At 44.9% G+C, this 25,254-nt stretch overlaps 2 protein-coding genes across 2 annotated transcripts; one reads left to right on the plus strand and one right to left on the minus strand.

The window, feature by feature from the left end:
* On the minus strand, window positions 2,573–4,793 carry LOC8070506 (beta-amylase 1, chloroplastic). The gene has a single exon (XM_002467074.2). It carries the CDS (start codon window positions 4,559–4,561, stop codon window positions 2,918–2,920), a length of 1,644 nt encoding a protein of 547 aa, XP_002467119.1. The 5' UTR covers window positions 4,562–4,793; the 3' UTR covers window positions 2,573–2,917.
* LOC8059263 (WD repeat-containing protein 26) lies at window positions 17,043–24,629 on the plus strand. Its single transcript, XM_002464464.2, has 4 exons — window positions 17,043–18,170; window positions 19,567–19,668; window positions 22,854–23,498; window positions 24,155–24,629. Exons 1-4 carry the CDS (start codon window positions 17,499–17,501, stop codon window positions 24,326–24,328), a joined length of 1,593 nt encoding a protein of 530 aa, XP_002464509.1. The 5' UTR covers window positions 17,043–17,498; the 3' UTR covers window positions 24,329–24,629.

Here is a 25,254-nt window from a genome sequence, read left to right on the forward strand (position 1 = left end):
GTAAGGCCTTCGATACCGTCTCCTGGGAGTATCTGTTGGAAATGCTTCACCAAAGAGGTTTCAGTCTCAGGTGGACCGATTGGCTGGCAAGGATTCTTGGCTCTTCCTCCTCTGCTGTCCTACTAAATGGCTGCCCAGGCCCAGTCATCCGGCATAAGAGAGGTCTGCGACAAGGGGACCCCTTGTCCCCGTACCTTTTCATACTGGCCATGGAGGTCCTCAACAGGATTTTCGATATAGCAACAGAGGAAGGCTCCCTCAGCCCACTCAAGGGACGTCAAGCGAGGCTGCGACTATCCCTTTATGCAGATGATGCAGTAATATTCACTAACCCAAATAGAGAAGACATTAGCTGCATTATGCAGATCATGGAGGCTTTCGGAGAAGCAACTGGACTGCGAATCAACTGGGCAAAAAGCACAGTAGCACCTATCAGATGTGACTCGGTGGATCTTGAGGATGTGCTGGCGGATTTCAATGGAGTGCGGGTACACTTCCCGGTCAAATACCTTGGCTTGCCTATAACACTTGGGAGGCTCAGAATGGTTCACTTGCAGTACTTCCAAGATAGAGCTAAAAGCAAGATTGACGGTTGGCAAGGATGCCTGGTCAACTTTGCGGGTCGACGAGAACTAGTGAGATCGGTGCTCTCCTCGCAGCCTGTCTATCTGTTGACATCAATCAAGCCACCTAGGCGTTTCTTTAGGGAGCTGGATAAGCTGCGTCGGAGATTCCTATAGGCAGGAACTGGGGAGCTCTCGGGTGGCAAATGTAAGGTCGCATGGCAAACTGTCTGTATGCCTACAATCAATGGTGGGCTGGGAATTAAGGACCTTGAGATGTTCAGCAGGTCCCTAAGACTTCGATGGATTTGGTACTCCTGGGAAGACAGGGATCGGCCATGGAAGGACATGGAACTACCGGTCGATAACACGAATCTCAAGCTTTTCAATGCAGCAACGTCAGTTCAGTTGGGAAACAGCCGTAAAGCTTCTTTCTGGACATCGGCGTGGTTACAGGGGGCAGCTCCAGCGGACCTATTCCCAAGCTTATACAAGCACAGCAAACGAAAGAACAGAACTGTCTATGAGGCAATGACAGACAACCAATGGATCAGGGATATCGACTACAACATGACCCAACAAGTCATTGCTGAGTTCCTTTCTTTGTGGGATCGAATGGATGGCATTGAGCTAAATGAAACACAGTCAGATAAAATTGTGTGGCAATACGCATCTGACGGCCAATACTCAGCGCGGTCAGCGTATGCCCTGCAGCTTGAGGGAGTAACTCGATGTAGAACAGCAGTGCTGACGTGGAAGTCCAAGGCACCCCCAAAATGTAGACTCTTCTTGTGGCTACTCTTAAAAAACAAGATCTGGACAGCAGCGCGCCTGCAACGACGTGGATGGCCTAACGAATACTTCTGCCAACTATGTGTTAGGAGCCTGGAAACCTCAACCCATCTTTTCATAGAGTGCGACATAGTTAGGAGCATTGGGGAAGGAATGGTTGCTTGGCTGGGTATGCCAAGCTTGGCACCAACAAACTGGCTACAGACTAATAACCTGCAGGATTGGATCCTCCATATGACTGCAGGAGTGCAGCCGTCATCCAGAGAGGCTCTGCAGTATGTAGTCTTATTGGTCATTTGGGAGGTATGGCGAGAGCGGAACAACCGAATCTTCAGGCAGGCAAGCAGATCTGTTCGCCAAATACTTCGAGACATCCAGGATGAAGCGAGGACATGGGCCTCTGTGGGGAACCGGGGACTACAACAGCTGCTGTTTACACATCCCCCTGGCCAGGTTCATATCGGGCAGCATTATATGAATAGCGTAGCCTCCAGTAGTATGTAATTAGCTTATGTAACAGTAGGGGTGGCACGAAGCCATTTTTGTGCTCTGGGCAATAGGGGTTGGGGCTGACCCAATCTGTGCCATGAAAGCCTCTTTCTTGTAATTACACCTTCAAGCTTTTATTAATGAAAGCCGGGATTCCGGATCTTTCGAAAAAAAAACTTATTCGTTTAAAATTATCAGCTAAATTTATCAATCAACGAATAATACTTTCAATCATGACTTATCAGCCAAGCGAACAAAAAAAACCCACACACAATGCCCTAAATTTATCAAAGTCATGCACGCAGTGGACAAACTTGGACGCGGTTTTATATGAAATTTTCTAGCAACGGAAGCTTAGGAGTACGTTCCCTTCGTGTCTTCCTCACGAGGATGACTGTCTTTCGTTGATCTATCTGAATACGTCCCAACATCTCTGTAGCTCCCTTTTCGCCTCGTCTGGAAACAAAATAATCCCCTTGGATGATCAATCCATATATGTGTAAATTTTGCACTGTTTCTACATGGACAATCCTAACAATTCTACTGGTCACTATTAACATGCATCTTGTGGACTCATTTTGAAATGGATGCAATGTAACTTCTGTTAGAAATACTGATTTACAGACATCCATAAAAAGGGCTGCGGCCGGCTCAAACACAGGCCGTCGACCTCAAGCAGCCTGTCAGAGCCGGCCACAGCAGAGCAGATGAGAGGAGAAGAGTAGGAGTAGACTGAAATGGAAGCAGCACCGAATCAGCCAGTGCAGGACACACGTACGGCATTTTCTGCGGATTTCTGCAGGAAATGCATGGATATATTCCCCGAACAAACTCCGGTGATGGTCGGAGCCTGAAACGTGACAAAAAAAAAACAATCTTTTGTCCTCCCCTCCCTTTTCCCCGGCTTCGTCACAATCTCGTCGTCTACGCGGGATGAGCTGCACGAGAGTCTCTGCTCGCTCTCGGCAGCGCTCCCTCTCCTCTCTCCCCACCCCAAAAGGAAAAACCCAACAAGAACCCGAGCTCCCAACCCCTACACAATCAAATCCATCGCAGGCGGCTTCCGGTGGGGGTCAGCTCCGCAGCGCGACGGCGGCCTCGTGCACCAGCGACCCGGTTGCCTGCGCGACGCCGTGCGCCTCCCGCTCCGCGGCCTCCCGGCACGACCCGGCGCCGTTCATGCGGCGCACGAAGGCGGCGAACCGCTGCCAGTTGTCCGGGTGGAAGAGGTCGGGCCCCATGCGCAGGTACGTGAACGCCACCATCCGGTCCTCGGCGGCGCGCTGCGCGGCGGTGGCTACCACCTGGTCGTGCGCCGTGCCGTCGTACCTGGGCAGCGCGTTCTCGCCCGCGAGGCCCACGCCCGCTGCGCGCGCCGCGGCGCCCACCTGCCGGACCAGGTGCTCCGGCATGCACTGCGCCTCCTGCGGCTGCTCGTGGTCCCGCATCTCCACGCAGGTGAAGTTGAGCACGGCGCCGTGGCGGGCCAGGAGGTCCGCGATGGGGCGGTACCCGTCGTGGTGCCGCGTGTTGTAGTACCCCGCGGTCAGCTCCGGCGCGTGCGACCGGGTGCCGTAGTGCCAGTGGATGCCGGCCACCTTCACGGACACCTCCACGGGCGACGACGCGCCGAACACGGACGTGGCGCCCGACAGGATGCGGTCGCCGTGCTCCAGCAGCATCTGCGAGTACCACGACAGGAAGAAGTCGCCGTACTGGGTGCTCCACCCGCCGTTGTCGGCGCGGAAGAAGAGGGTGTCCTCGGGCCAGTTGTTGTAGCCGCCAGCGTCCGTGGGGCCACCGTGGCCCCACTCCGGCTTGCCGGCCGCCTCCGCCGCCGCCTTCAGGCTGCTACGCATGTGCCTGTCGTTGCATTGGAAGGCGCCGATGCCGGGGAACTTCCAGGTGCCGTTGCTCTCCGGGTACGACGGGTAGCGCAGCTCGCCGGCGGGGCCCATGCCGACCTGGATTTCCACGATGGTGTTGCCGAGGTAGTCGGCGAAGTGGTCCCGGAACGCGCGCATGAAGTCGGTGTAGCACTCGACGGGGGTGCGGCCCTTGAGGACGGGCATGGCGTCGCAGCCGAGGGAGACGTACTCGTAGTTGCGTCGGCCCCACTGGTCGGTGTAGCAGAGGTCCTGGTCCTTCTCCATCTCCTCCACGGCCCACCGCGGCAGCGGGATGTTGACGGAGTCGCCGACGTTGCCGCCGCACTGGTGGAAGGACATGACGGCCTGCACCTTGAGCCCGGCCTTGCGCGCCATCTCCATGAGCTCCATGTACCCCGCGAAGTTGTACCTCCCGGGGCCGTCGCTCTCGGCGATGCCCCACCACACGTCCACCATGATGCCCTCCACGCCCGCGCTCTTGAGCGCGGACAGGCTCGCCTGCACCGCCTTGCGGCGGTTCAGCGCGCTGCCGCACTTCTTCACGGTGTCCAGCGGCATCATGACGAACACCGGCACGCCGGACCTCCTCCTGGTGGAGGCGGCCCGGTCGGCCGCGCTCTTCCCCGACACCGCGGCCCGGCAGAACACCGAACGCGACGGCGCCACCGACGGCTCGCAGCTCGCCTGCCGCTGCAGCCGCAGCCTGCCGTCCGCCGCCTTCCTTGTGGAGACAGACACGGACGCCGCGACCGCGGACCTAGCAGGGCGAGGGGTGCGGGGCGCGACGGACGCCGCAGCGGTGGCGCACTGAGCCAGGTTGAAGGCCATGTTTTTGTGCAAACGATCGAGACGGGAGCGATCGATCGAACTGAAACTGAGAGAGTTTCTATGGGATCGGATTGGGTTGGGTGTTTTTTTTTTTTGGGGGGTTTTGGGTTTGGCGGGAGAGATCGACCAGATTGTTGTTGGGAGGAGGAGGGGAAATGGAGGAATATATCCCAACAAGAATTTATTAGTAAACTCAATGGATCGAGAGGTCGATGAAGACAAGCGTCGCAGGTGTTGCTGTTTATATAGGAGAAGACGGGTGGTGATCACGAGCAAGGGCGAGCACGACACGTGGGTGATGGCCGAGGAGGGCTTGTGTGGACGGGACGGGACGGGACGATGGGGAGGACAGGGAATGGCCGGGCGGGATAGTCGGGGACACGTGCTGGCGTGCTGCGCCATGGTGAAAGTATTGGTGGGGCTGGGTCTATCTATGGCGGAAACGAGGATCGATCGGCTGATTGGTCATTTTATTACAGAGTGCTTAATTTAGACAAGGATAGAGATTAGGGAGCGGCCATTCTATCCTTTTTTTTTTGTTATTATAATTATGTTCATGAACCCGGAGTGTAGCCATTGTGAGTTGTGATTGTTTTCCATTGCTGAATTGGGGAAAAAGGGATATACTCCAAGCTCACTCCATGTAGTGGTGACACGGAGCAGAAAAACTCCAAACTCCAAGAATCAACAGAGGCTTATTTTTGAATCTCATCTCACAATCTGAAGATAAAGTTCTGTTCGTTTATCTTATAAACCGTATATTTTTTATCAGCCAGCAATATGATTTTCGACGAACAAGCTCTGGTCTACGTACATAGGACTGCTTTGATGATTGGGACCAGCTACACGTTGCACGCCTTGAGCCAGAAATCGAATTCCCTGCCGCCGGTAGGGCCGCCACTCCTAGTACAGCTGGTTGGGAAGCTTGTGTAAGCCGTGGCAGCCTACGAGAGGGCCACCAGTCCGCGGGCGCCGCGACTACTCCTACAGACCGTTCTAGAACCGGGGATTCTTTGTACGACGTGCCTTACGTCGCGCTAGCAGCCGCCCAAACCCAACACGATCCATCGAGCTCCATCTCCATCCATGTCCATGGAATCCCGATCAGACAGATCGAGACAGGTAACGGTGACGTGGGATGGCCGGTTTTAGGGGTGTTTGGGACTGCTCTGCTCCATGTTTTTCAGCTCCGCTCTATGTTTTTTAGCCAAGCGGTTTTAGCTCCACGTACTTAGGGGGTGTTTAGCACTACTCCACAAACTCTGCTTCACAAACTCTACCATAGAGCAGCTCCACAAAAAACTGGAGTTCGTGAAAGTACCTCTTTAGGTGCTCTCACAACTCCACCTTTTTTTTCTCGAACTAAGTGCGTGAAGCTGAAACTGTTTGGCTAAAAAACATGGAGCGGAGCTGGAAAACGTGGAGCAGAGCAGTCCCAAACACCCCCTTAGTTCGAGGAAAAAGAGTGGAGTTGTGAGAGCACCTAAAGAGGTACTCCACAAACTTCAGTTTTTTGTGGAGCTGCTCCATAGTGGAGTTTGTGGAGCAAAGTTTGTAGAGCAGTCCCAAGCACCCCCTAGTCCCGTTTGGTTTGGCATGTTAAAATTTACCACTCGTCACATCAAATATTTTAATATATGTATAAAGTATTAAATAAAATTATTTATACAAACTAAAATTACAGCTAGAGAATAATTTGAAAGACGAATATCTTAAATCTAATTAGTTTATAATTAGATATTAATTGCCAAATAAAACAAAATTACGAGTATTTGTTAAACTTTAATTCTCCCGACCAAACACCGCTTTCTGATCATAATTGCACAATGGATGTTTTGCTCGGTGGAAGGTGGAAATAGCGACTTAGATGGGTTGTTCTATGCTCCCGAGCTCAACTTTGAGGGAGGCTCACGGCGAGCTCGGAATCCATCGATCCCGACGACTTGGTCAGTGTGTCATGTACCTTACGATATTTATCAGCTTAGATCTCGGCAAAAATCAAGTGGCAAGCTTGCATCTTAGTTGATAAATGTCTAGCAGCGCATTATGCAAGCTGCAAGGGCCAATAAAGTCAAGCAGCAAGCCGGTAATAGCCCAATTCATTGGTGTGTAGCACTAGGCTGCCCTTTGCACTAATCGACGGTTCCATCAACCCGCGTCGCCCATCCTCACGGGCGACTTAGGCAGCAGAGAAACCTAGCCGCTGTCGCTTCCACTGGACGAAAGACAGCGACGGTGAGGCTCTCGCCAAGGAGGGTCGCGAGCGCCGTTGTGCGGGGAGGGAGCTCGGCGGTTGGGACGGTGCTGTGACTAGACATGGCGAGAGTAGCGCGAGGATGCGCAAGGGAGGCTACAAGTGGGGGCGTGCCTCTTGGCGACTAGGATGACACTACGGCTAGGGCGTTGGGCCTGATCCTTAGTAGTGGATTTGGTGGGGGTGCTCTTTCTCGGACCGTTTGGAGGCAGCTCCAGCTCCCTTTTCTCCAAATCCGGCCCTCCTGCGGTTGCAGCTGCCGCCACCATGTGGATCCAGCCAAGGCTCGCCGGTATGGGTGGCACCGGTCAATGCCTATGCGCGAGCAGGAGATGATAGCAGGGCTCTTCCTTCTTCTGCTCCGCCCACCTCCTTCCTCATTGGTCGTGGAAGCAACGCGGCATCGACCCGAGGTGCCAGGTCCATTGCCTGGACGGCTGGACCCGTCCCCTGGTAGTTCGTGGCAATGGCGACGGTGGCTAGGTGCTAGGGGTGGAGCTGGGGTGCACGCCTCATGGTTGCTGGCGGTAGGTCGACAACAACGACAGCGAGTGTTGGTGCCGACAGTAGAGGTCGGTGATGGTTTCATCGTGCGGGGGTGTAATGCAAGTTGTGGAGCTAGGTGCAGACACATGTGTTGCCTAGTTGGAGAGGGTGGCGGTTGACGCAGCTGTGCGGCTGCCCCGATTAGCTGACGCATTGATGTCCTTCTGAAAAGGCTTTCGTGGGGCGGTGGTAGAACTATGATGAAGGTCATGGCTGGCAAGGGTTTGACTTGTTGGCCCAAAATTGCCACTAGTTGGTTCTTAAGTGAAAGCCCTAGAGATGGTGATGCCAATGGGCATCGCTTTCCCTATTAGGGGCATCGCATTTCCCCATAGCATTGTCATCTAAGGGTGAATACTTGGTCCATTATGGACCTATGATGGTGGCATCATTGGCGTTGCTCCCTTCCTGAAGGTGTCACATTTAGATTTCATTGCGGCTTCATTGTCTCCCTGGTCGACGCGTGAAGGCGGGCTTTGCAACATAAAGTCGGAGTTGTTGCGTTGGGGACCATTCCTTTGCTGTAGTCTCGATCTCTACTGGTTTGAGGCGTGGATTTGTGATCAAAGGGCGAAGCTACTCTTTGCAGGTTGTTCGAGCTTGGCAACGATAACCGGTTGCAGACGCTTGCTTCAGAATCGTTGGTGGGTGGCCTGTCATGGGAAGTCGGAGCTGCTAACAGCTTTGCTTCCATGCTCAGCAACGATAACCCATGACAGTGTGTCGTGTTTGTGTTCAATCATGTCGCATGGATTGGTTAGCCCCTTAGATGTCTCATTTTGGAATCTCGTTGGGCTAACCTTTCTTGTACATAAATTCTTTTATGTTAGTTAAGCAGCCGAGCTCTTCCCTTTGCTTAAAAAAGTGATTTCTATGTCCTTGTTTTTTAGGATTACATTGAACAAAATACAGACACTTACAATGCACGTACACTCATCCCTATGAACACACGTACACAAAGCATACCCCCTATGAACACCTCTAAGGACTAAGCAGATAGATGACGAGATTCACGAAGTCATCACAGAAGTCTCGCTATTGATGAGACATCGTTTGCCACTAAAAGCATAGCACCGTTAAATTCTGGAGGATTTAGACCCGAGTAGGTAGGTTTCACCAAACTCAACCAACTAATCTATGATCACTTAGAATTTCTCGTCTCGTGACTCGCGTCATGATCAAGAGCTTGCTGCCTTGGTCTTCTCCAACAAGATGTAGGCAAGCTTGACTTCACCTTTGAAATAACGAATGGGCATGATTATAACGTGTGAAGAGTTTGGAATAATTTTTTTTTCATATTTGCTTTGTGTTTTAAATGAGCCGAAGAATTGAAATAACGAATGGGTACGATTATAACCTATGAAGAGATTAGAATAATTTTTTAATAAAGAAAAATATCTATCGCTTCACCGTAGCACTCGATTAAACTGTTGGATAGGATAAAACGGAGAAGCTACATATATAAAGATAAACCAAATCATTTCGGAAGTGGAGATGGACAACGCAACCAATAGTTTTGGAGGTGCGGGGAACTTATGATTTTTGAAGCCAAATTATTGATTTGCAGCTTATATAATTTTAAGAGTGTTTTAATGAGGTATATTCTAAATCACTTACTATTGTGGCTTTCAATCATAAAAATTATTTTGAGGTTTTCAAAGTTAACTTAAAGTTCAATAGAGTTGACTAAGTCATACTTATTGATTTCAATTTAACAGAACTAAAAAGATCTTAGTCATGAAAATAATATTATATTGATAGTGTTCAATCTTATATAATATATTCATAGTATTATTTATTATTTTTAACTAATATTATTCAAAGTTATTATTATTTCTAGCCCAAAGTTAGTAGTTGTAAGTGCATAAAGCCCTAATTGTAGGTTTTGGTGATAATAACTATATGATTAGAGTACTAGTGAAATTTGTTAAGACGACAATTAGGTAAAATAAGAATGAGAATAAAACATGAGATGGTGGAGCCCAAATTACAAAACGACGCAGTGATGGACTCAAAGATGTTTAAATTCTTTGATATTTGATCTTGAGTTTAGGCTATGCCACACTATAAAGAGGGATACAAATTTAGGTGGTGTGAGAAAAAATTGAGTGCTCAAGTATTTAAGTAAAATCAATTAAGAGACACTCTAGCACAAACACTTAGGGCTAGTTTACTAATCTTTGACTGTCGGAAGTTCCAATAGCTACGGAAGTTCTAGGTGTCAAAAAGCGTTAGAAGTCCAGGTGTCAGAAGTTCCGACAATCCTGTTTGCAACCTTGAGCAAAATAATTGTGGGCATGCTTTCCCCTCTTTGAAACCTTAATCATTGGAAGTTTCAGCGATCCGTGTCGAAAGTTCTTACCCGATGCAGATATGAACGATCACTTTTGCCTTCGGTTATAAATACCACTCTCCTCATTTCTAACCATTACCCACTCATTCCCTATGCCTCCAAATTTCAAAAAAATAACTCTCTAGCTCTCAAGTCTCTCTCTCCTCTCCATCTCTTTGCTCCTAGCTCCAAATCTTAGAAAAGTTTGAGTTGAGATAAGTGATTTTGGTGAGAGAAACATCAAAGCAAGCTTGAGCACTATTTCTTCAGGATGCTAGTTGGGACTGCAATTGTTACTCTTGGGTGGGAGCTCTTGGATTGCAGCCAAGGTTATCTCAAGCAACCACAAAGGTGACTGCATGCCCTCAAGGCACGCTGCATCCTTGCTACAAAGTGTCATGTTGCCCTTTGGCTAATAGCCATAGCTACTACATGTCTCGGGGACCTCGTTGTGTCATCTCCTGCTATGTTGCCACCCATGGGAAAGACAAGCCCACATGTCTATGTGGCTGCAGTGACTATCTCAACCATTGATTTCCCCTTCCTCCCCTACCAACACAAATCTCAAAGCAAAATAGGCAATTGAGATAACACTTATGTCACAAAGGGTATATGGAAAATCCATTCTCCGCAAACCACACAGATCTTGTCCCATGCTATCGTCACCAGTAGATGTGGATGGAAGGGGGCACTCGGTTGTACCAACACCAAGTCTATCATGCCGGAGGTGGAGCGAGCACCAACACCGACGAAGGGAAGACGAGGTGTGCAACATGCCTCGCCCCGTACGTGCTTGACCCATAGCACCCACCATAGTGCGTGCTTGCCATGTGCCATCCTAGTATTTGCTACCTCATGTGTGCAACTGAGCCCTTGCTACCGCCTTGCCTGAGCCCTCGCTACACGCTTGGCAAGGAGGGCAGAGAAGGGGGACACCCCCAGTATACTAGCATAGGAAGAGGAGGAAGAGGCCCCATGGTATGTTTGCTCACTGCGCGATCCAAGCCCATCACACTCGATTCTCATTGTGCTAGCCAACTCACATTAAAGCATCACTGTTGTTGGCCATGTCGTGCTCATGCATCGTTGCCACTTGGCCATGTCGATCTAGGCAATTTAAGGCCTCGCCATCACCCCATACTTGCTCACCATGCGTCATTTGAGTATGAGAGATAGAAGACAAAAATGATTGCCAGTGGCCATAGAGCCTCCCACTCACATGCTTATGGTGTAGCACTGGAGCACATGAGAGAAGAGAGAAGTGATTGGATAGAGGAAGAAGAGAGGATGGAGAGAGAAGACCAAGAGGTTGATTATATTTGTTAGGGTAAAGGGTATTTTTGACACTTAAATTTGCATAATAGTTTGATATTTCATCCTTAAACTACAAAACAGAGTAACACATTCTAATCATCAAAAACAGAAAAATTTTAGTCCTCATGCTAGTTATAAATGTGGATTTATATTCTATAAAAATAACAAAAATCTATTTTTATAAAGGTGGATTTCTATTTTAGACCTTGAGCAGGAGGAGTGACTTGTTTGTATTCCTTCTATTTCTCTCTCTCTCTCTCTCTCTTTGGTACGTGATGCCAAAGGGGGAGAAATTGATGGGAAGGGGGGTACATTCATCTCTTCTATGCCATGGTGGAGGAGCTACATTTCCTATCTTTTAGTTGTGAGATTTAGTTTTGAGTTGAGATTGGTTCTCAAACTCTTTTGGTGGTTGTAATATACACCTTATTAGCTACCTATGGACCTCTATGTATCCATGTGGACATGTTAAAGGATCTAAACAATGCCTAGAGGGGGGGTGAATAGGCGTATCTAAAAATTCTACACAAAACTCAAAGTCACTTGTCAGCAACTGTCGGAAGTCCCGACAGTTTGGGTCAGAACTTTCGACGTTGTCAGAAGTTCCAACGCAAACTGTCAGCAGTTCCGACACCTATGGGAAATGAACTACAAGTGCTTAAATGAACTTTATGAGATCCACAACTTACAACACCACTATCTAGTGGTTAGATGAAGATGTTGAGAGCCTTCCTTGACACCAAGAGTCCCCCAAACCGTAGATCGAGACCAAACCCTAAAAGGAGGTTGAAGGATACAAGCAAATACAAGTAATACAAGTAGATCTTAAGAACAACAACCACGAGTGACACAAGGAGTTATCCTGAGGTTCGGCAACCCCACTAAGGAGTTCCTATGTCCTCGTTGTTGAGGTGACCACCAAGGTCGGAGTCTCTTTCACCTCCTTGCCTCCCTCAAAGTAACCACAAAGGTCACTCGAGTTTTCCACTAAGAAAAACAGGGTAATACAAACTTTCTAAGGCTCTTCCACAGGATGGAAGCTCTTGGTCAACGCCTAGCCGGCTAGGGTTCCAAGAACCCAAGAGTAATAAACTCAAAACCTGCCGGCTTGACAAAGAGATCAAGTGCTCAAGCTTCTCAAAGTGTTGCTCTCACTTAACCACTCTCCAATCACTCTAAATCTTAGGTGAATCGAAGTTAGGAGCAAAGAGGAAGAGGAGAGAGGAGTCTTGAATGCTTGGGAGCTGTTTTGTCTGAGAGTTGGTCGCAATGAATGAGTGGGTAACGGTTAGAAACAGAGATAGAGCTATTTATACTACTGGGAGAAAAGTCTGCTCCGATCTACGTCAGAAGTTCCAACATAGAGCCCGGGACTTCCGACACACACTAGAAACACTGTACAAGAGATAGACAAAGACAGCACGCAAAGTCAGTGTCGGAACTCCCGATGTACGTCGGGACTTCCGACGTGTCAGCACTGCTGACCGAGGTCGGAACCGCTGGCGCTCGAGCGAGACAGAAGTTTGCCGAAGACCTGGCGTCGGGACTTCCGACACGTGCGTGCGCAGAACTTAGTGTCGGGAGTTCTGACTCATGTCGGGACTTTCGACGACCACAGTCTCCGCGCAGCACGTCGGCAGTTCCGACTCACGTCAGGACTTCCGACGCCAGAGGAACAGACAAGGTATCTACGTGCATGTGAGGTGCAAGAGTGTCTCTAAAAAGTTTTAGTTGAAAGACTTAAGCACTCTATCTTCCCCAAACCAACAACCTTTGAGCCCCTCTTGATAGTACGACATGCCTATACTCAAAGTAAAACAGATAAACAATTAAGCTCCAAGTTGATTCCAATGCCTTTCTCAAGATCGAAGATTGGGGGACACCATTTCATGTTAAGTCAGACCTTTGAGTCTTTCATGAGAATAATAGTTGTAGCAAATCTCAAATAAAACGCATTAGTCCCTAAATTGGATGTCATCAATACACCAAAACCCACATAGGGGGCAAATGCACTTTCAACATGTAATGTGATCTATGCTTGCCGCAGCCCTACAATATCTTTTATTTTCTATTAATCGTGTCTGTGTGGTGCTTGTTTATGTTGCTCTGAGTGCCATAGTTGTGGCAGTGCCACAAAATGGTGCGACAGTGCTGCAATGTGGAAGTGTCGCGTGCACTTATAGAAATACCGTGTTTGGTAGCCTCAGTTTATGTTAAAGCGCATAACTGTCATTTGCATCATGTTTATAATTCATGACATAGTCCACAAGAGCATGGATACAGGGGGAGTCCCAAAACTTAACTCACTATGTGATTCTTGGCCTCTTATGCCAATTTGAGAACTCAATTCTTGCTTCACACATTTATGGAGAGTCTCTATACCTATGGATCAAAATCTCAGTTTATATTTCATTATGTTGTAAGCTCTAATTGTGCTGTCATCAGTCATAAAAAGGGAGAGATTGTGAGTGCAATCAAGCCCTAATATGGGTTTTGGTGATAATGACCATATAATTAGAGGACTAATGAGATTTATGGACTTAATAAGAAGATGATAAAACAATGAGAATACTAAGTGAGGTGGTGGAGCCCCCAATTACAAAAGGTTGTGGTGATAAACTCAATGGAGATTTAAATACATTTTATATTTTAAAATTGAGTATAGGTATCGCGTGCTATCAAGGAAGACGTAATACGCTCAACTCTAACCCACCATACATATATCCTCACACATAGCAAAGCCAGCCAAAGCTTAACTCATATATTCTGTTGCTGGCTTGCGTGGAAGTGCCGCATAATTATGTGGCATTGTTGCAGCGTGGCACTGCCACACCTTATGCGGCACGCTGTGACTTAACGGCTAGCTAGGAGGACGAGGTATTTATACCTTTTCTTCTTCTTCTTCTTCCCAACAGTCATTCAACGTATTCTTTCTTAACCAAACTTCAGACAAGCTCTTCTGAAGCCATTGTAGGACCCCCAACCTCTCCTCTTGATTCCCTAGTGATTCCTTCAGAGGTTGGCCTCCAACATAAGAGTGCTTGCCAAACTGAGCTTCAACTCCTAAATCACTTGATTCGTGTTCAAGCTGACATGTTGCATTTATTACTTTTGGAGTAAGAGCTCTTAGCTGGTTAGGCGTCGCCCATCGAAACACTACAACCTCTTTTGGATGCTCCGGGAAGTTTGTAAACTCTCCCAACATCTAGTAGAACACTCAATCAAGAAACTTGCTCTCTTCATCGGATAAGAAGATAGAATTCGGTGAAAGACAATCCTTGGTGGTGCTCTACTTTGCATCGCATGTGATTCTAGGGTTTACTTCTGATCTACTTGTGCTTGAGCTTCCAACATTGAAGAAGTGTTGAAATAGGCTTTATACACACTTAGACTGTCTCCAAGAGGAGACACATCCCACTACCCATACGCAAAATGCATGATGCAGAGGAGGAAAAGGCCCTCCAATAGAGGAGGCATTTTGCATCGGAGGAGAGAGGAGACCCAAATTTGCATCTTCTCTCTCCTCGACGCAAATTTCTAGAGCGTGGAGGCAGGCGCACAGGTGGTCAGAGATGGCATGGTCCGTGGATGCCATGCCGTCGATGGGGGCGTCGAGGTAGGCGGCGCCACTTCCTTGCGGCGCTGGTGTTGGAATCTGGCGGAGGTGGTCGTTGGCGTGGAGGTCGGCATCGAGGTTGGAGGCGTCGGCAAGATCCATGGTTGTAGGAGAGATCCATTGTGTGTTCGTCGGCGACGTGGATGAGGAGCTCATGGCCGCGGCCGTCGCGGAGTGGAGGCACGCGTAGGGGGTGGGCCTGGCGCGGTAGCCATGGCGGTGGGTTTGGCGCGGCCGGTGAGGAGCAGCCTGTCACGGCAAGGTGGGCGGCGGTGCGTCCGTGGCGTTACGAGCTTTTTGCATTCATGCTGTTGGAAAGGCATAGCTTTTGGGTTCGGGACTCTTTCTTCGTAGGGGACCCAAAATGATGAATGTGTCGCCTATATGTTGGAAAGGCATAGCTTTTGGGTTCGGGACTCTTTCTTCGTAGGGGATCCAAAATGTTGAATGTGTCGCCTATCTGTTGGAGATAGTCTTCGGAACACTTGTAGTTTACTTGATCTACTGTCCAATCAACAAATTTGAATTGTGTTCTGGAGGTGCTTTGAGATGTGGCAGTACCATAATTCCATTAGTATATAAGAGATGGTAACAATTAGTATCAGAAATAAGACAACGATGCACTATCTCGTTCCACGAAACGGGGTTGGATCGAAGCCTGACAGGGAGGTCTTTTCGTCCAGGCAATGATCTGGACCCAAATGGAACTCGATGGAACTGCTGGGGAGCTCCGTTCGACTGGAATCAGACCTTGTTCATTTAGTTCACTCAAAAACCTAAAACTTTTCAAAATTCTCTGTCATATCAAATTTTGTGGCATATGCATGAAGTCTTAAATATAGACAGACCCATACCTAAAATTTTGTGGCCGTGGAGCAAAACATGAGATAGGGCCTCTATATCTCGACAAATAAAATAGCTTAGGTTTCATTATCTAATGGTTACAAATTTTCAATAATAAGATCTATAATAAATACTCCAATGTTCTATGTTTGTTAGTTAAGGCTAGTTTTAATTGAGTTTTATTAAAGTTTTATGGACATTAAATATGTTACACTATATTAATGAATAGAGAGATGATAAGAGTTTCATGGGAGTAGAGAGAGTTTCACGGGGATGAAACTCTTCTGCAATATTTCTAAAATATAGATGTGTTGAAAACTGAGCCATGAAATCTGCATTGAGGATGGCCTAAGGTGATCGTGTTTGTGTGTGTCCGCGTTTTTTTATTGTCATGATCCGCAGCTTCGCCATAACATTTATACCACCTCGATCGGTACTGCTTGCTATTAGTAATAGGAATGATTAAATCTCTCCATAAGTGATCGATAAATACTTACACGGATTCTTGCGAGCTGTGTAAAAAAAACTAAATAAGCAACTAACACTTAGGCTAACTAAGCTTAAACTAACTAGACTTGATGACTAAATACTAATTAGAGGGCTCTTAATTTTTGAGGGCCTGGTGTGGTCGCGCCACTTGCGCTGCCCAATATACGAGCCTGAATATAGATAAAAACAAAAACTAATTGCACAATTTGTCTGTAAATCGCGAGACAAATTTTTTAAGTCTAGTTACTTTATGATTGGACAATGTTTATCAAATAAAAACGAAAGTGCTACAATGTCAAAACCCAAAAACTTTTTGGATATATACAAGACCTTAGTTTACCCCAAAAACTAATTTTTTTTCAAGATTTCCCGTCACATCGAATCTTACAACATATGCATGAAAACATTAAATATAGATGAAAACAAAAACTAATTGCATAGTTTACCTGTAAATCGCGAGACGGATTTTTTAAACCTAGTTACTCTATAATTGAACAATATTAGTCAAATAAAAACGAAAGTATCAAAATTGAAATTTTTTTTGATCTAAACAAGGCCCAATCCCACTTCCTCCCTTCCCTCCCGCCTCCTCCCTTGCGGCGCCGCATCTCATGCTGTCACGCACGCAGAAACCACGACGCGAGTTGCCACAATTCCGAACGTCGTTGCCCCCATTCCTCGCGACTCTAGACGACATATTTTATATTAGACTATTTGATCATGTGTTTGTATGGCTAGTTTGTTTGATTAATTTGTTATTGGTTTGTAATTCTTTGGTTGAAATGGGAGTTTGATATATTGATACATGTACTTTTGATATTACAAACATTCTTAGATCCATGGGTAAGGATAACCCATGGTTACCCGTATGGGTAAGGGTATAGAAAAAATTCTTACCTATGCATATATATAAGTAAATTAGTGAGTAAAATATTTTCTCATTATGGGCAGCCATAATTCGATGAGTAATTACCCGTTGCCATGCCCCACTGCATGCCATATCCCAAACAGCAAAAAAAACCGAATCCACACGTGACCATATCCATAACCTAACCTTCATCTCGGTGGTTCAGACACCCCCGCACGAAATCAACGGTACAGATGTCTCCGACGCACAGGGACAGTGCGGCCGTCGGAGGACCAACTCCTCCAGCCAAGCGTTCCGAAACCACACCTGATTTTGCCCACAGTTTCTGAGAGAAAAGAAACCTACAGCTCGACCCAGATCATCTCTGACTCCCTTCAGAATCAACCGACAGCTTCCAGAATTTCTTTGATAACACCTCGCAGGGTTTTTATCGCACCTAAATTTCTATCTGTCTGTTGTCTGGGTCTGCTGTATCATTCTGATCATTGGTTCTAGCCCAAATCTTGTTCTCTTTCCGGTTCGTCTGAGTTTGATCCCGCCTTTATCCTCTCAAATCCACTAAACCTCCTCCAAAAGATTGATTTTTTCCGCCTCGAAAGCTCAGATATTTTTTCGTTGGGTTTGTGCCGTCGGCGGGGGCGCGAAATCCCTTAAGCTGGCGACCCCGGCGCGGCCATGGACCTCCCAGAGAGCTCTGTCCCCTGCGCAGACGAGGGCCCGGCACCTCACCGTCTTGGCCCCGTCGACCGCGAGGAGCTGGTGCGCGCCATGACACAGTCGCTCTACTCGCTCGGGTACCGGCGGGCGGCGGCCGCGCTCGAGGTGGAGTCCGGCGTGCCACTGTACCCGCCGGAGCACGACCGCCTGCTGCTCGAAGTGATGGCCGGCCGGTGGGACGCGTCCGCGGAGACCGTCCGCTCGGTCGCCGGCGTCGGCGACGCGGACCGCGCGGTCGCGGAGTTCCTAGTATGGAGGGGCTACTACCTGGAGCTCCTGGGGATGCACGGTGACGCTGGCCTGCGCCGGGCGAGGGAGGTGCTACGGCGCCGGATTGCGCCGCTCAGCGTCGACAGGAGGTGTGTACACTGGCTGGCGTGCGCCATGGTCTCCGGTGAGGGGGCGGTTGCGCCGGAGGCCGTGGTTGGGTGGAGGATTGCGGTGTTCTTGGATTTGATTGAGGTGTTGCCACCATGGTTCCATGTGCCTAGTGGGCGGTTGGAGCATTTGGTGGAGAGTGCGGTTACCAAGCAGGTAGAATCTTGTATATATCACAATTTGCCGGATGAGATCACTCTGTTTGAAGATCATAGGTGCCATGAAGAGCATATCCCCTCCCAGTGTGCACAGGTGCGAGTTAAACAGATTGCTGACTTGTTTCCCAGTTTCGACAGATGTCCAAGCTTATCATGTCTATAAGATTGTGAAAAGAAATTGCCGAACTCATACTAGAGTCATCAATTTACAATTGGGAAATATTTCAAGAACAACCCATTTCTACATATAGCAGCACTCCTTAAAAGTTTTATATATTTGGTTTTATTCCAAGTAGGTTTAACGGACAATTCAGTATGGCTATTCATTTCAGAAATTTAAATTTCTTCTGTACCATCTTTGCAATGTATGCAGATCTCTATATTTGATTTTGGAAGCATAAAAGTGCAATGCAGTTGGGAAATGCTTCTCAAAGTACCGCAACAATATTAAATTTCTCCTGTACCGTGTTTGCAATGTATGCAAATTCATCCCTCTCTATTTGATTTTGGAAGCATGAAAGTGCAATGCAGATGGGAAATACTTCTTAAAGTGCCCCCACATTATTTTTCATCCAGTAAAGCAGGGTTTGGATAATTTCAGAATCTTTAAGGAAAAAAAAGAACAGCACAGTTCAAACCTTTATTTCTAAATTTATATTCAAGCAGTGCTCATTTTTATTAAACCGTGCTTCATCTTCCTGTATGAACTGCCCATGCCCACCCTACTTAATTAACAGGAACCTTATTGTTGGTAGAGAAAAGAAAGATAATGCACAGGAGGAACTGTGTATCTTTGATTTTGACGAATCTGTGTAGTTGTATACCCATGAAGTCAGCCACTAGAAAATGTCATAAGAGGCCATCCATAGATTGCAGCCATTGCTGAATGCTAAATGAAATTGGTCTAAATCTAACACATTTCCGAAGCAGCATCGAAAAATATCAATTCATTCAAAGTATTTTTGTTGCACCTACACTACCACTGTAAAAACTATCACAAAAACAAACTTTTAATCACCCATTTCCAAGAACTACATACTTGTTCATATAACATGAAATGGACCTGAAACGATAGACTTGTCTGAGTTACTGGATCCAAATGAAGTTGACATTTTAGATTTGATTGCCTTGTGGGGTGGATATATTTCCCTGTTTCTCAAGGCACACATAAAAACAGGAGGAATAAACACATGGATCAAGAAAATAAACATGATGGTGCTCTTACAGAAGTACAGTTTTGTAAAATTACGCACAATTATACATAATTCTTTGAAACATGTGCTTAAAGATGTTGTTATATTTTTTTTAGAATGACAGTAGTGGTTTGCTATCTGAAAGTTTACTCATTTGTTTTTGAGAAAAATGGATGACTATTCAGGTAAACTTCTCATGTATTTTTCAGGACTCGACAGCCCTATAAAATTTTCATGCTGGGGGTTTGGGGCTGTATTGCAAAGTTATGTATTTCACATATCCATGCCTGTTTGCAGATATTATGTGGTCATAGTAATGAAGTTTGGTTTGTAAGGTTCTCAAATAATGGAAACTACCTGGCATCATCTTCAAGTGACTGCACCGCTATAATTTGGAAGGTATTATTCAGCACACCCAGCCATTGAACTGAAAAGGTTATGCAGTTTGTTGTTTGAGTGCATAAAGTTTGAACTGAAAATGATATCTCAAATTTACCTTGCTATATTGGTGCTCTGGAAGCCAACTTATTACTGATTATGCACACATTGTGAATATAGACATTGCAGAAATAACTGCAAAAACGCCATATAATCTAATTATGAAAACATTGAATTTTTGAAGCATTAACTAACATTGAACTTTTGAAGCATTACCTGATGCTAGCAGTAGATAACTCACTCCAAACTGCCCAATGAGAGCCTTACCTACTGTTACGCAGATGTGCTGTTTCGTTTGACTATTGGTACACCCTAGTGTTCATTTTGTTTTGGATAAGTTACTTAGAGTGTTCGCTGTGTCGCACCATACACCATCATAGGAAGCCTACCTCTGGGCTTCTGCTATCACTCTTTTGCTATGACAACAATGAAATTCTGAATGTAAGTTCAGCACACAGTTAAATCTATTAGTTTTTTATGCACTGAATAGCTTAAAACTATGACTGCCTTATCATTATTTCGCAATTTATGACTTCCCAGTTTTGGGACATATTAGTAGGCTGGCTGTTCATTTTCAAGAGTAAATCAATTACAACTGTATACTACTGTATGAATTGTTGGTTTATTGCCTATACGTGTTTTTGTCTTTGATTTGATAGGTGTGATGAGCATAGATTGGTTGGGGGTAGATTGCATTGATTGTAGTGTAGGTAGGCGGGTGAGGGATGCGAACATGGCGGCGGCGCAGGGCCAGAGCTAGGCCGGCCCTGGCCCTCTTATGGGCCCACCACTGTAAGGTCTGATTTGACCCATGACAATAGGTTTCATTTCTATTAGTCCATCAGTTGAATGCAATTTGTGGGTTTCGTTGTAGTGTTCAGTAATAGTGACCCTTTACTGAATAAATTTACTAATAGCTGAAGAAAAATTGACTCTTTACTAAAAATCTACCAATTATTGAAGGAAAAATTCATTTGAACAGCTTTGATATTTTCAGGCCAAAAATATAGACTGCTGAACTTCAGGTCAGAAAATAAGTAGGAAAATGATTCACCTCTCTATAATAATATGGGTTTGGCTCCTGGCAAGCACCTAACCACCAATATTTTTGGCCATGCAATGCAATATAAGTTGGGAACTTGTGCAAATAAACTTTTGTTTGATGTTTCAAAAGTTGAATGATATGCAGTATGCATCAGCACATTTGCTAGTATTAGTGGCTTATTTTTCTGAACGAAAGCATTAATGAACTTCACATAGTAGCTATTTTCCTAATTTGGGATAACTCTCATAGAGGAAGGCTGGAGAAGGGATGCAAAGTTCTTTTAAAATAAGTGAAGTGCTTTTTTCTGTAATGCTCTCTCTATAGGGAAAAGTATAGAGGTGAAATGGAATGGATAAAACATATTTCTTTTTATTGTTTCCTCTGTAGCATTCTTAATGTTCATCATCCATATTATTTTGTAGTTTTGTACACATGGAAATTGTTATGTTTGGTTATTTTCAGCCCATCTGATTTAATCCATATTGCTTTACTAGTTTACTTGACTATATTTTGATCACGATGTTATTTCCACTTCGATAACCTTACTGAAAACACTTTTTTTGTATACGTATTCACATTAATTCACTAGACATAGCCTTGTACTTCCTCTTATAAAAACTATAAGTCATATAGGTTTGCCCTAAGTCAAACTTTTAAACTTTGACCATCAGTATCTAAATTTTAATACAGATTACAAGATTGGCATTACTAGATTCATTAATGAAAGAAATACTTTTATGATATATAACTCTTTTCATTTAAGGTAATATATATTTATTGATATTAGCAGTCAAATAAATTTAGATCGACTTACATTTGTGATCAGAAGTACATACACTATGCATATTTATATTTCAGACATATTACCTCTGTTAATAAGAATATAAATAGTGGTTTTAACACGTGCACGACTATTTTTCTAACTTTGGTCATTATTATGTACAAACTATCGGAATTGAATATGTGAAAATCATGGTCACATTTTTCACGAAATGTGTTTTGCTAAATATAATATTTTTAGTTTCTTTCTTATACAATTCTACATGATGATGAAAGTAAAATAATGGAGACCATGTCAATGTCGAAAACAATAAATTCGAGTAGAACTCTTTGTTTCATACTTGGACTGCATTATCACATTGTTAAGGGCCATGTTCCCATAATTCATATTAATGCTATCATATTACAATGCACCTCTCTCTGGACTTCAGAGTATTAACTATCACCCTCACCAGTTTTGATGCAATGATAAACAGATGGAAGTAATTTGAACTGAGTAATGATACAAAATGTGAACTTGGGAAGAAAGATTATGTGTCTCATGTCATATGAGATCTTGGTTTGATTCTGGATTGCTCATATGCTTCATTGCCAACTTTTTCTTTTTCCATTCATGGTATCTAGGAATAATATAATTGAAGGAATCTTAAATTTCAATGTTTAATTGTATAGTCAAGTTGATGCCAAAATTAACAAAGTTGATCAATCATTCAATCATGCTCATAAATGATCCTATTTTTTATTAGTCTCATGATAAACAGTACTTAATTTGTACAAGGGACACATGTGCTAGAAGCCTAGTGATCAGCACTGCTAGTGATAATATTAAAGCTCCCTCTGTTGTTAGATTATTGCTGACCTCATATTCATCTAAGCTAGAGGAAAATGGAGACACATGCATGTAAATTGAAATATTTTTTTATTAGGTGAACACATGGTCATGTTAACAGTGCAATGGTAGAGCACCCAGATTAAATTGTTTACACTGAAGGCAGTTTCAGCATGCTTCCTGGCTGTTACTGGCCACACCAGTTTGGTGGGCCCCTCCTTAAGAGCTATGTCAGGGGAATGTCTCTCCCTCTGATCAATTTTTTCTTATTGCTTGAAAACACTACGGGTATGAAGCTTATGAAAGCACACCCATTTGCATTTTAGATGAATTTACAGATAAATATCCATTCTCCAAGCACATGTTTCATCTACAGCAGTTTTTGCTTATTTGATCAATTTATAAAATTTTGTTTAGCATTGATGATAATTTCTTTTCCATTTATTACAACTTCTTGTGGTTGTCTTGTCTGAGCCTGGTACATGTTGTTAGGTGGAAAAGGATGATACATTGACCAAGAAGCACTGCCTCGAGGGTCACCAAAAACCAATTTCCTTTGTTGCTTGGAGCCCAAATGACAGAATGCTGCTCACTTGTGGTACTGGTGAATCTTTAAAACTGTGGAATGTTGATACTGGTGAATGTAACCTTAAATTCAGAGGCTCAGTAGACTACATCATCAGTTCATGTGCATGGTTTCCTAATTCGGAGAAAATAGTATGTGCCAGCTCCGAGCCTGCAAGTTCTCCAAATAGGATCTTCACTTGTGATCTAGAAGGTCAAGAGCTGGAAGTATGGGCCGGAGATAGAATACCAAAAGTCAGTGATCTTGCTGTGACACCTGATGGCCGACACCTTATCTTTGTATCTTGCTATGATATCTGGATTAGAGAACTTCCAAAGGGGCGGGAATGGAGATTTCGTGAGAAGCAGACGATTTCATCTGTTTCTCTCTCAGGTGATGGACAATCACTCGTTGTGAACCTTACCAGTCAGGAGATTCATTTGTGGAAAATTAATGAAAGTTGTACTGTGCCTGAAAAGTTCAAGGGGCACAAGCAAGACAAGTTTGTGATTAGGTCTTGCTTTGGTGGTTCAAACTCTTTGTTCATTGCTAGTGGCAGTGAGGATTCACAGGTATAATTTTTTACTGGACTTCAATCTTGATTTTGAAGAAAATATTAGCCAGTTATGGCTTCTGTTCTAATTTATTGCTTAAATTCCATGGTCAGCAATGCATATGGAATATAACACCTCCTCAAGTATGTGATATTTCATATTTGTGTTAAAAATGGTGGATTAAAGCAGCACTATGCGTCGGGGTTTAATGTGCATGATGCTAGCAATGGTAGGTAGGTTAACTAATGATGTCTATAACATCTTTGATATAACAAAATCCATTGCATATATATGAATAACATCTAAAGTTCCACTAGTCTACTCACAAGGCTTTGAACTTTGGGTTTGGACTTGCTAAATGCTAATTCAGCATCGTGGTTGGTAACTAGTAACTTTTTGCGTGTGTGCGCGCTTGCTTTTGTAAAGCTATGTTTTACATTACCTGTCATGTGCCACTGTACAAGGGCAGCCTAGTAGAAAGAAGTGGAACAACTTTTTTTTATGGATAACTATATTTTAGGTATACTATATACACAAAATCAAGCTAAGAACACTGAATACGAAATAAATTGATTGATTGGTAGTAAACTGTTAATTTAATTATGGGAAGATAGGATAACCTATGGATTGTTGCTCTTGTTTACCGTTCACTAACCTTTAAAAACAATGAGCAGGTCTACATTTGGAAAAGGCACGTGGAGATGCCAATAAAGGTTTTGCATGGCCACACGATGATTGTGAACTGTGTCAGCTGGAATCCTGCAAGGCCCCATATGCTGGCTTCTGCTAGTGATGACCGCACGGTTCGAATATGGGTAGCGCGCAAAATGCATAGTAAATATTGTTGAAGTGTGAAATTTTGTATGTTTGTGTAAATAGTTGTACATCTGGACTGCATCCACAAATCCATTTGGGATCATGTTCTGATGTTCTTCCCGAAATAGGTCGTAGCTACTTTCAGAAATAAACCTCTAAGGCTCCAACAGCCAGAGGTAGCCGGTGCTGTGTTCCAGATGTATGCCTGGCTAACCGGTGAGTTTTGACACATGTACAGGACATAGATGCATCAGAACTTTGTACATTTTGTGATTTGATACATGCCTTTGACACTCGTTGAAAGTGCTGAAATGTGCCTTCTGTTGCTGTGGATCTTGTGTTCGTGTGCTTACCTTTTTCGCTGGGTTCATGTGCTGTCATGCATTTTGTTTAGAATACTCCAGAACTTCTTTCTGGAGTCCTTTTCAGGTGACTTTCTGAAGGCCTTTGCATGAGAGATGGAAGTCAGGCCTTCTTTAGTTCATACAAAAACCAAAAACTTTTCACGATTTCTCATTACATCGAATTTTACGGCACATGCATGAAGCATTAAAAACAAAAACTAATTGTACAGTTTGTCTGTAAATCGCAAGACGAATCTTTTAAGTCTAGTTACTTCATAATTAGATAATGTTTGTTAAATAAAAATAAAAGTGCTACAGTGTCAAAATCTCTAAAAAAATTTCGGATCTAAACGAGGCTTAAGTGGCAAGGTATGTATTCTCCCAAAAGAACAGATAGGAACTTGGAAGCGACCTGTACGTCTCCACTCTCATCTGCAAAGTTTAGCAGAGTCATCAAATACGTATGAGATTTGTAACAGTAGTACAACGATTGGCTATGATCCTCTAATATATGTGGAGTGTGGTTTTATTCCATTAGGATAAACCTTCCCAAGTCGCGATCTGTAAGTTTCCGATCGAGTTTTGGATTGATTTGAACTCGGACAAACAAAACC

Source organism: Sorghum bicolor, chromosome 1, assembly GCF_000003195.3.
Source record: "Sorghum bicolor cultivar BTx623 chromosome 1, Sorghum_bicolor_NCBIv3, whole genome shotgun sequence".
Classification (NCBI taxonomy): domain Eukaryota; kingdom Viridiplantae; phylum Streptophyta; class Magnoliopsida; order Poales; family Poaceae; genus Sorghum; species Sorghum bicolor.

Bases quoted from the DNA above. Each gene is read 5' to 3' on its own strand.
- LOC8070506 (XM_002467074.2), bottom strand. From the start codon at position 4,561: ATGGCCTTCAACCTGGCTCAGTGCGCCACCGCTGCGGCGTCCGTCGCG.
- LOC8059263 (XM_002464464.2), top strand. From the start codon at position 17,499: ATGGACCTCCCAGAGAGCTCTGTCCCCTGCGCAGACGAGGGCCCGGCA. The intron at 19,669-22,853 runs GTATTATTCAGC...ACATGTTGTTAG, and splicing joins GCACCGCTATAATTTGGAAG to GTGGAAAAGGATGATACATT. The intron at 23,499-24,154 runs GTATAATTTTTT...AACAATGAGCAG, and splicing joins GTGGCAGTGAGGATTCACAG to GTCTACATTTGGAAAAGGCA.